The 12,076-nt window shown below is 39.5% G+C and overlaps 1 protein-coding gene across 1 annotated transcript; it reads left to right on the top strand.

Annotated features, from left to right (window-relative positions):
* The first annotated feature begins 1,672 nt into the window (after positions 1-1,672).
* On the top strand, positions 1,673-11,926 carry rad21b (RAD21 cohesin complex component b). Its single transcript, XM_031738129.2, has 14 exons — positions 1,673-1,848; positions 4,321-4,518; positions 5,556-5,685; positions 6,153-6,252; positions 6,472-6,578; positions 6,732-6,941; positions 7,066-7,188; positions 7,339-7,467; positions 8,250-8,473; positions 8,568-8,724; positions 9,354-9,499; positions 9,581-9,790; positions 9,925-10,008; positions 11,687-11,926. The coding sequence occupies exons 2-14, from the start codon at positions 4,375-4,377 to the stop codon at positions 11,876-11,878; spliced, it is 1,956 nt and encodes a 651-aa protein (XP_031593989.1). The 5' UTR covers positions 1,673-1,848; positions 4,321-4,374; the 3' UTR covers positions 11,879-11,926.
* The last annotated feature ends 150 nt before the right edge of the window (positions 11,927-12,076 follow it).

Here is a 12,076-nt window from a genome sequence, read left to right as displayed (position 1 = left end):
TCCCCTACCATCAATTCAAAACACAAAAAGTCTTTCTTTCCACTTGACTAGGCAGAACATTCAATTTTAAGGATATCCATCAAAAAAATAAATCGTTGTAATGAATTGAAAGAGTTCGGTCCTCCTGTGCAGACTTAATAACTGTGATTTCACAGATAGAAAATAAGTATGATTTAAGTGGCAATTAAACACTGAGACATCTAGACAATCTTCCATAAAATTAAAATCTGAATTTTTCAGATGCTCAAAGGAGTTGGATTTGCACCCTTTCTTTTAAAAGATATGACATTATTATTATTATTGAAATTATTAAAGCAAACACACTGCCTTATTATTACTTCATTAGCTGTATTCTGCACAGTCAGGTGATCTTTTCTGCTTCTGAAAAACTGCAACATTTACAAGTAAAAAGCTGTTTTAATCTTTCAGCTACTGCCTCCTGCTGGTACCTTCAGCTATTTGCAGAAAGTCACATGAGAAACTTGAAAGAAAAGGGACACACAGAAGCTAAATCCCTCTATTTGTAAACGGATCTTAAACTAACTCTGATTCATGTTCCTGGCCTGAGACAACATGTGACTAACTCATTTTCCCCTTCCCCGATATGTGTGATCGAGCATGCTGCAGCAGCCCGAGGGAGTGCAGAGCTCACGTCTGCTGTCAGCTGAGCTGTCCAAGTGTCACAAGAGCAAAATTACTGCAGCCCTAACAGGACCCGCTGTATGAGTGTGGACCAAAGCAGCTCTTAATGTAACAAAGTGCTTTAAAACACAATGAAAGAAAGAAATCAGACTCTCTTTCAGCATGTTGTCAGTGTAGATCAAATTATGTTGTGAAGTGTGTTTAGTGCAACATATTCTAGAAACACACATTCTTGTATGTGTGTGTGTGGTAGTGTGTGGTAGGGGGCATTTATCTGGAGGGTTCTGACAGTTCTCAATGTTTTTGTTAGCTGTGTGTGTGTCATTCTGTCTGTAAACATGATAGCTCAGAAAGTTTTGAATGAATTCTAATAAAACATTGTAGGGTTAGAGAGTGGGATCATGTTAACAATTAGTTAAAATTAGGCAGGTAAAATTCACTGAGGACTTCAAGGCCAACTTAAATTGGTCAAAAATTGACAAAACATCTTATTAATGAGAAAATATTATTCTTACAAGTGTGATGTGCATTACTATCAACACATGGAGCATAGCTTATGAAGATTTAACATACAATGCCACATTTGACCTTTAACCTTGCCTTAAAGATCAATAGATTGTGCTGATGGTCATATTGATAATAATGCTATATAGACCATGTTCACTTTTCAAGTATGTTACAGTTACAGACATGTATATATGAAAACAAAATAAACTTTTTTTTCACTTATTTTAAAAAGAACAGAGAAAACAAAAATGATTAAACACAAACCCAATACTATTTCCTTAAAAGTAAATATGGAGAGAGTGAGCTTCTTATTAATGATGGAAATGTCTTAGTAAAGACAAAAAAAGTTTAATGTTCTTGTGTTGTTATTAACGAAAAAGAATCATTACAAGTTTGATGATGTTATAATAAACATCACATAGGATCTAAAGGGTCTGAACACAGCACACGGGTAACGGAGCATCTCCCTCCCTCCCTCCATCCCCCCCCCTCCCCTCCCCTCCCTTTGCCCTCATCAGCACCACCGTCTGCATCCTGCTGAGCTCTCAGAGCGTCCTGCTTCTCCGACGGGGACGGGACGCCATCTTGTTTGTTTTAGTGGAAGAGGAGGCGGAGGGGTACCGGGGAAAAAAATAATCCCCAATCAACGGCAGCGACGGCACGGCCGGCAAAAGCAGAAACGCGCCAGACGGCTAACCGGTGAGTAATTTATGTCTAGTATAAACAGAAGATTCGATTTGTGTGGATAATTAAAAAATAAATAAATAAATAAAAGAGAGAGAAAACTGGGCTGGCGTCGCGGTGCTCCGGTTTTGAAAGACAGCTGCTAACGCTAGCTTATCTGCAGCATCACCTGTTGGGATGCAGGGAACGTCAACGGTGTAACGGACATCTCATTTAAAACGGTCAAAATTAGCCTGCCCGCTCATTACCTGTCTACGGTTACAGGGTCGCTGTGTTTCCCGGTGATACCAGTGTAACATCTGTATTTGGGCCAGCACTTTGATTGGAGTCATCCTGCATGTGCTGCATGTTATTTCTGTTATTAAATCATTACATCCTTCAGTATCATGACTGTCCTGTCTAACGGTGTAGCTGCAGGTCATTTCTATAGTATCCACGGTAAAGTGCGGGTATACACCTAACAGGCTATATAATTAGCCATAAATAAAAGGGGCCAATTAGGATGAATAACACTGCTGCTCCTTTGTTAAAATGTTGCATTTATTGTAAAATGATCTGTGATGACACATTGCCCAGAGCAGAGGTGTCAAACATAAAGCCAAAGGTGTCAAAGTGATTTCTGATATTTGTCCAAAAATATCTGCCTGTATTTAAACTGTTGTGAACGACTTGTTAGTCTATAATGGGTCCCAATTTTGGCCCACTGTGTAAAATGAGATTGACATCCTTTGTATTACAGTCTTAATACAAAGGATGCTACAAAAAAATGTCCATCACGCCACTCTTGTATTAATCTATGTGCTGACTGAAGTATGTATGTGAGAATGTATGTGAATGTTTGCTGATACTTCTTATTAGCACTTTAAGTATTCTATTTATTTTATTTATTGAATTTTATTGTTTTATTTATATTTTGATATTGTTAGGGATGATGCATTGTTAGGGACCATTTTTAATTTTGTTGTACCTGTGGCAATGACAATAAAGATTCTGATTCTGATTCTAATAATTATAGAGTCCTAATGGCTCAAGTGGCTATCACTGTTGTGTTTGTTTGTTTATTATTACAAATTAGTAATTAAATAAAAGACATTAAATAAAGTTTACAGTTTTCCCTCAGCAGTGACAAAGATTTTTGCTTAGTTGAGTTGACCCAAATGAGGGTTTTTGCTAAAGTAATTCACTAAATTCATGGAAATGATTTGATAAATATTTTACATTTTAAACATGTAAAATAAGATGCTATGTTGTTTGTGTCCAAGTATTACTTATTACTTAAAATATACAAAAACAAACAAAAAATATATATATAACATTTAAAATATTTAGGTGAAACCAGTGTTTAAGTATTAATATTATTGTTTTTATTATTATAACACGATGTTAGAATGTTGCACAGAAGAATGCATTTCTTTAATTTGACTGTACTGTAAAGTCTTATGTTGAAAATTTACTCTGTCACTTAGCTCCTTAGTGGAGTCCAAGGAGCAGCCCTCAACAAAGCCAGGACTCCTTACAAGTTTTTTTTAGTCTCTTCGCTCTGAGTTCCTCCATCCTCAGCAGACCACAGAATAGAAGATTAAAGAGCTACCACAGTGTCCCAGAAGATTAACAACATCCTGAACACAACAACAAAGGACCTCAGACGATTTTAGCCTTTCTTATACAGGACATCTATATTGTGTGACCAATCCACTTTGCTATTAAGATGAACATGCAAGTATTTGTAGGCTGACACAGTCTTAATCTCCAGGCCTTGAATGTTTACTGGTGTAAACTGTGTCAGCTTGCAGAGGAAGTCAGTCACCCTTGTCTTGCTGGAGTTTATTCAAAAACAGTTCTTTGCACACCATTCAGTGAAGTTGGTTATAACCTCCCTGTATTCCAGGTTGTCCCCTTCTGATACATACCCAACAACAAAAACTGTCCATGTTGTATCTGAAGTTCAGTTTGTAAAGGATTAAAAGGAACAGGGAAAGTACTCTACATTGTGGAGCCCCAGTGTTGTATACCACTACAATAGACACGCTGTCACAAAGTCGAAAGCACTGTGGTTTTTTTGTGAGATGGTCTCTGATCTATGCAGTCAGGTGGCAGCAGGCTATCGGAATCAGGCTTTTCCCCCTGAACTAATATTAGCAAAACTTAACTAACAGAAGAAAAACTGGCTGGCTGATGGAGGTAAATGAGAGCCATAAAATGAGCAACCCATTCTCTGCCTTCTCTGGATTTTATGCATGCAGTTTAGATGATATGCATCTGCAGTCTGTTTCTGCACTCTGTGTGACACTGGGACTGCTCCAATCACAGGCGGTGGTTTCAAAAAGTCTCAGTTAATCAGTTTGCACCTTGCTATATGCTTAACAAGAGAACCCAATCAGTTTTTTTCTTTTTAACATCCCTACATAGTTTGCCCATTCATAGTGGTGATTTCAGTCATGCGCACTATACTGTTTCTCTCTTTGTGTTTTTTTTTTCTCTCTCTAGGCCTGACGCTTCCCCCACTTCCCCTTTCCCTTGTGGTGAGAAGGCATCGAGACGATGTTTTACGCCCACTTTGTCCTCAGCAAACGTGGGCCGCTGGCTAAAATCTGGCTGGCGGCCCACTGGGACAAGAAGCTGACCAAGGCACATGTTTTTGAGTGCAATCTGGAGAGCAGCGTGGAGAGCATCATCTCACCCAAGGTTATTTCTCAGGCTACCACAGCTAACTCAAACAGACTTTGAGTACTGTAAACTAGGAGTTTTCCATTTTTTAACACAGTTTCCACTCAAATCTGTCGGTCTGAAGCAGCTACTGTGAATTAGAGTTCAGGCAGCAGATATTGCTGAAGTTGCCGCACTATGATTATGCTCTTTCCTTAGTGACAAATTTCCATATTACTCTAAAAATCCTGAATAATAAACTTTGTTGCAGTGACATGCAATTAATTTCTATATATAGTATTCAATATTACTATTTGGCACTGGGGCACCTATCAATTAACCTTACAGTAGCTTCTCTGCCATGGAAACCCATGTCATGATTCTCCTGGCACACAGTTTTTGTGCTGATGTTAAAGTCAGAGGAGGCTTAGAGCTTCACAGTTTTAGAGAAAGCAGAGTGTAAAAGGCAGACTCCATGGCTAGGTTCTTTACTTTATATACCTGTGGTAATGGGGCTGAAACCAACTGAATTCAAAGATGAAGACATTAAATAAATCCATATAGTGTACAGCGTTGTGAAAAAGTATTTGTCTTCTTCTTGATTTCTTCATTTTTTGCATATTTCTCACACTTATCCAAAGCTAACTGCTCCCATGTGATAACCATGTGATTAACCCATTACTGCATGTAAACACTCTTTATTAGTTCCACAAATTGGTTATCGGTCTCCTTCACTGCTAATAGTTGGTATTAGCCCTGAAAAAGCCACATTGGTCAATCCCTGCTGTAAAATGTGGCTATTTCTTATTAAGTTGCAGTGTCTACCTTCATGCAGTCATCCTATAATTACATTGTAGGCCCTTATTGTCTTTTTTTATTTTTTTATATTAGTCTGGCTTAAGTTTCTCTCAGGATTTCTTTATAGTACAGAGTTGTTCATTTCATTTATATAGCAGAGCTCATCGATTGTAAGACAGACTGCTTTTTTTGTCTCCCACATGTGGAAGAAGTGACACAGTTTATGTAAAAGACAGAAGTTACTGTATTACTAAATGTATGTCTTTGTTTTTTTACAGGTAAAGATGGCTTTACGGACTTCAGGGCATCTGCTGCTGGGGGTGGTGCGAATCTACCACAGGAAGGCCAAATACCTGCTGGCAGACTGTAATGAGGCCTTCATCAAGATCAAGATGGCATTTAGACCAGGTTGGGAACAGCAAATAAGTCAAAAAATATTAAATACATACTCATACAACAGCAGTTAGGGCCCTGAAAGAGCCAGCTGAGGCATTTCAGGGATCGGATCAGGAAGCCTCTGGACTTTTTCAGGTGTGGCCAACTGGAAGGGGATCCTGGGGTAGACTTAGAACTCACTGAAGAGATTATACAGTACAATATATGCAACAGTACAGAGTTTTTACTTTTACTTGAAGATAAGTACATAGAGAGATAAATAATCATTTATTTTTTTCTACCTTTATGTATGTAATGCTTTTAGTTCTAAGATATTTAAATTGCTCGCTGTTGTTTTGTTACCTCACGTGTATAACATTTCAGTTTTTTAGCATCTTATTCACCCTGACTCTGTTTTATCTCTGTTACTTTAGATGCACATGCTAACTACGCATGTGTCACATACACTAAAGCTGCTTTTCTACGTCGTGTTGTTTCAGGTGTGGTGGATCTTCCAGAGGAGAACAGAGAAGCAGCATACAACGCTATCACTCTGCCCGAGGAGTTTCACGATTTTGACCAGCCACTGCCAGACTTAGAGTGAGTCCTTGTCTTCCTGAGAGAGCACAATGCAGAATAAGGCTACAAAGAACAAAATTGTTGTACAAAATAAACAGTGCAGATCACAGCCATTAAATAAAAACGGTGTTGCCTAAGGTAGTGCAAACTTGTTGTCTGTATTGTACACGGCCACCCCCTCAGAGTCCAAAAATATATTAACAACAGCATTTAAATGACAGTGTGTTGTGTTTTGCACAGTGACATTGATGTGGCTCAGCAGTTCAACTTGAACCAGAGCAGAGTGGAGGAGATCACCATGAGAGAGGAGGTGGGCAACCTCAACCTGCTGCAGGACAATGATTTCGGTACTTTGTTTTTTGGGGCTTTTTTATCTTTATGTAGGATTTGATTAATTAAACACCAACATCCAAACACCCATGTAACACCACATTTCAGTCCTTTAGTGACATTTTGTTTCAAGGCTGCTTCCTTGTCTTCCTCACTGTTTTGTCATGCAGCTGACTTTGGGATGGATGACCGGGAAATGATGCGAGAGGAGAGCGCGTTTGAGGTGGACATTATGGGAGCATCTGCTTCGAACTTGCTGCTGGAGGCTGAGGGTGGTGCTAACCAGATGGCTGATAAGTCCAACCATTTGGAATATGATGACCAGTACAAGGATGACTTTGGAGACAACCCCATGGAGAGCAATGAGGGAGGCATGCTGGGTAAGAGCTAACACTAAATTTAAAAACAGATTATTTTTTTATTTACTCAATGACATCTGTAGATGACGCTGTTTTTGTCTGGCTAGTGGATGAAAAAGTGTCATGTCCTTGTATTTCTGTGTAGTGGACAAGCTGCTGAGTAACGAGGATGGAGGCGGCATCTTTGATGACCCTCCTGCCATCACAGAGAGTGTGATGATGCCTCAGGACCACGGAGATGATGATGATGACTTTGATGCTCTCTCAGGTCAGTTTCACAAACTCCTCAGGGCCAAAATATAATATTTTTTAGTCTTTAGCTGGAGTGTGGTGTGTTACGGAGAGTAAAAATTACAATGTAGTTGTGTCATTATCATGAAATGCAGATCTAATATGATGTGTATGTGTGTGGTGTTAGCGGGAGCCCCAGATAGTCCGGACTCAGGCCCAACAGAGCCCCTACCAGCTATGACTGACCAGGCAGAGCAAACTACTCTGGTCCACAACGAGGAAGAAACCTTTGCCCTGGAGCCCATCGACATCACAGGTAATCCAGTTAATTTCTGGGGGGGTTTTCTAATTACTCAGCAGCTCTCTTGCTCTCTGTAACAGAAAAAATAACTAATGAAGGTGGAACGTAAGAAAGATGACAGCCGTGCTAATGAGCATGATTCTGTTGTGCTGTGATCTAGAAAACGAGCAGTTATACATGTCAACCGGCGTTTAACCAGTTGACCGGAGCAAAGCGTAACCACATTCCAGTTATTCACACTCAGCAGACTAATCTGACATGACGTGTGTGATGTTAGGCATGGTGCAAAGTGCCTCACATGTCGGCAACATTAAAAATGTGATTTGATTTCAAATGGTTCATGTTGTTTAGGACAGTATCTTAAATTTTGCTTCTGACAAATAGCCTCCATATTATAATAGTGAAGAAAAGTAAAGCTAACACTCAAACGAATGAAAACCAAACTGAAACACACTTATCCATTTTGGAAACTAACTGAAAACCGATTTTAAAACAAAAACTCAAATGGTCAACATAATGAAACTCCTGTTTCTACATTGAAATGGTAAATGGACTGGTTCTTATATAGCAATTTTCTCTATCAGAGCACAACTTGCCTCATTCACATTCACACATATTCATAACTCCAGTGGATGCATCTGTGAGCAGTTAGTTAGTATCTTGCACAGGGATATTTGGCATGCAGACTGGAGCTGCTAGGGACTGAACCACCAACCTTCTAACTAGGAGATGACTTGCTCTACCTGAGGTGAATATCATTAAGAACTAAAATTAGCCCTTGTCTTCCTGATCTACAGTGAAGGAGACCAAGGCAAAGCGTAAGAGGAAGCTGATTGTAGACAGCGTGAAGGAGTTGGATAGTAAAACTATTCGTGCACAGCTTTCTGATTACTCCGACATTGTCACAACCCTGGATCTGGCTCCGCCCACAAAGAAACTGATGATGTGGAAGGAGACGGGAGGAGTCGAGAAGCTTTTCTCCCTTCCAGCTCAACCTCTATGGAACGCCAGACTGCTCAAGGTAACGGATGTCATTCAGGGACATTTGTGCACAGTGTTGTAGTGGTCACAGCCACACACCTTACAAACACTGATTCTATGTTTACCCTCACTAGATGTTTACAAGATGCCTGACACCATTAGTCCCAGACGAACTGAGGAAGAGGAGGAAAGGTGGAGAAGCCGACAGTCTGGATGAGTTTCTCAAAGATCTAGAGAACCCCGAAGTGCCAAGAGAGGAAACAACAGGCCACCAACAGAGAGACATCATGGGTAAGATACAGACTCCATATAAAAGATAGAATAGCTTCTAAAGTCTGAAAATGAAGTAAACATAAAGTGCCTTAAACTGGAATTAATTTAGTAAATTATGGTATGGTCTCTATTTGCAGTTTTATTTAAATATTATTTCTCACAGACATACATTGCAAAATGTTTTAAGAAAACAAATGTAAAATAAGACAGGTGGTAAAGACATTTAACGTGAAATGCAAGCCTTTAATAACAAAATTTATACAAATGCATAAACAAAGCATCTAGCTCTATAGAAATAAGCTAAACTGAAACATGTTTCACAGTAAGATCTGCCCCATCATTCATTACATCTTATATTTGGACTTTGCTACATTCATCTTTTACATACAGTCTATGAAAATATTTTTGTGATTATTAAAGATGATTACACTTGTGAAAGCTTCAGCAAAGTTGAAATTGTAAGTCTTTATATTTTTCCATTTCTTTATGTGCCTTGGTCTTAAATTTACATTGTCTATAAGTTGCTGTCCATGGTTTTCCCACCAGTGTTCATTTGAGGTAGCACAAAATGTTTTTAAACTTTGGCTAATAAAAAAAAAGGTTTAAGAACTAATAAACATTATTTATATTCTCTGTTTGTCTTCCAGACCAGACCATCATGGAAGAGGCCAGCGTGCTGCAGACTTCAGCTGTAGAGGGGAGCAGGACAACCCTGGATGAGTCGGTCATGCCACCTCCATCCTCCCAACGAGGCCTGAAACGCAAGGCCCAGGACACAGAGCCAGCCCTCCCTGTGAGTACACGTTTTTCAGAGTTTGTCACATTGTGCTTTCTCTGTCTCTCTGATGTGTCCTCTGACCCCTCTTCACTCCAGATGGGGGCCTTGGACCAACAGCAGCAGCAGCAGCAACAGCAACAGCAACAGCAGGGGTCCAGACCATCTAATGCACCCCAACAGCTCGAGGCATCCACTGTGGAGGTACCCCCAGAGGAAACAACCACCACCAACATCAGCCAGCTGATAGAACTGGACCTGCTCACCGACAAGGACAAGAAGAAGAATGATGATGACTCTGATGAAGAGGTGAGATAAAGATTCCCAAACCTTGCTTCTTCACTTTTCCCACACTTTTTTCATTTATTCAGAGTAAATAAGCAAACTCATTTTTATGTAGTTTATTTATCTATGGTATAAGGATTTATGTGTATTTATGTCAGGAGGAGGAGGTGCAGGGAGGAGACCAGGACCAGGAGGAGAGGAGGTGGAACAAAAGAACCCAGCAGATGCTTCATGGTCTCCAGGTATGTATTTGATCTCATCTTACCAGACAAAAACAGCAGAGTGATAAGTTGTTGGTACAACTTATAGAAATATCTGAACTCAGATCCAAACACTGGGACACCCTGGATGTTTCTGCGTGCTTTAATAAGGGAGACTGACATCTGTTTGTATGAAGAAACAACAAACTTTTGTGCTTTTATTTTACCTTTTTTTTCAAAGACGATTCATGTGCAGTAGAACAGCGGTCCCCAACCTTTTTTGCCTCACGGACCGGTTTATGACTGACAATATTTTCACGGACCGGCCTTTAAGGTGTCGCGGATGAATACAACAAAATAAAACTAGTACCGGTACCGAAAAAAAGAGGATTTATTCATAACACATGTGAAAAGACCCAGGAAAACCGAGTTAACGATAAAAACGATAACAAAACAACGCTGAAAACTGATAAAAACCCTGAAAACCATACATTTTACACCTGAGCCTCAACTCTCGCGGCCCGGTACCAAACGACTCACGGACCGGTACCGGTCCGAGGCCCGGGGGTTGGGGACCGCTGCAGTAGAAAACCACATGAATCCTCTTTGAAGTGGAAGTGTTTCTAGTCTAATGGTGTCAAGTTTGTTTTTTGTTTTTTTACATTTAAAATTAAGATGTAAAACATGACATAGTCCAACTAAACTCACAAGGAGTTAACATGAAGCATCTTAAAGTGCATAACATAAAATTAAATTAATTACATTTCACAGATTCAATTTGATTATTATGTCAAAAGACCACTAATACAAGTTTTTACGACTTCATTTTGTTTAAATCAGCCACAGCTGTGATTTTACAGAATTCAGGATTGTGGCCATAGACACAATCAGGATGCCATCCCGTTGGATTTGTGATATCTACATTGTGAAACTTTAACTTCAGGTGTTTTTTTCCCATATCTGGATGAGGATGGGATGCTGGTTAATTGGTTTGGTTATAAATACAGACACACTAATACAATAATAAAGTTTTACATACAGAACTGAAGTACAAATTTGCTGGAAGGTCTGTGCCAGACTGCAAGCCATCATCTATTAAAAACCTCGCAATAGCCTCATATACACACACACACACACACACACACACTGGGGGTTTGCAAACCTTTTTTTTCCTTCTAAAAATGTGGAACAGATAATCAATGCTTAAGCCAATACTTACAATAAAAAGGGTCAAATTTTTAATTCATATTTAATGCTCACTGTTGCTGTTTTACAAGGCTGCTAAAGTGCTGATTAGGTTTACTTTTTGGAAACTTTGCTGACAATACATGTATATTTATACTAAAGTATATTTGGAGTAGATTTGAAAATTTGAGTAATATGCCCCCTAGTGGTAAGTAGTGAGCGTGAGTATGTGAGGTCAGGCCTGTGAGTCTGACCTCAGGCAGAGCTCAGTTGAGATTTTGGGTTATTATCTTATATTATAAAACTTTTAGATAATAACCCAACAGTTTTGCTTGTGGATGGCATTTTTTTATGCCAGAGGCAAGCTCCATACTCAATATATTTGCAGATTTCCACAGCATCAGGTAATATTAAGACTACCGACTGGCATCGTATAAGTAGATGTACATTGCATGAGCTTAAAATCTATTTCCAAATCAAAGCATGCAAAATGACAGGCTTCCTCTTGCTCACACTCTTTGTCACTGCACCACAGAGGGTGATGGCTAAAACGGGTGCCCAGTCGGTCAGCCTGCTGGATCTATGCAGGAACAACAACAGGAAGCAGGCAGCCGCCAAGTTCTACAGCTTTCTGGTCTTGAAGAAGCAGCAGGCAGTGGAGCTCGTCCAGGAGGAGCCCTACAGTGACATCATCGCTACGCCGGGGCCTCGCTTCCACATCGTCTAAAAAACCCCATTCATTTTAATCTTTAAAAAAAAAAAAAAAAAACTGCTCCAAGGTCAGTACTTTTAGTCAGCAGCACTATCTGTTAGTTTAACACAAGTTTTATTTAAGTATGCTGAGATTGTTTTGTTTGTGAAATGGTTTCATTTTTGCATCATTTAAATGTGAAGCAGTGGTGGTTCAGTGGAAGTGGGTCTGACT

Source organism: Oreochromis aureus, linkage group 22, assembly GCF_013358895.1.
Source record: "Oreochromis aureus strain Israel breed Guangdong linkage group 22, ZZ_aureus, whole genome shotgun sequence".
NCBI lineage: Eukaryota > Metazoa > Chordata > Actinopteri > Cichliformes > Cichlidae > Oreochromis > Oreochromis aureus.
The sequence above is the reverse complement of the archived record's forward strand: the minus strand, read 5'-3'. Positions and strand labels throughout refer to the sequence as shown.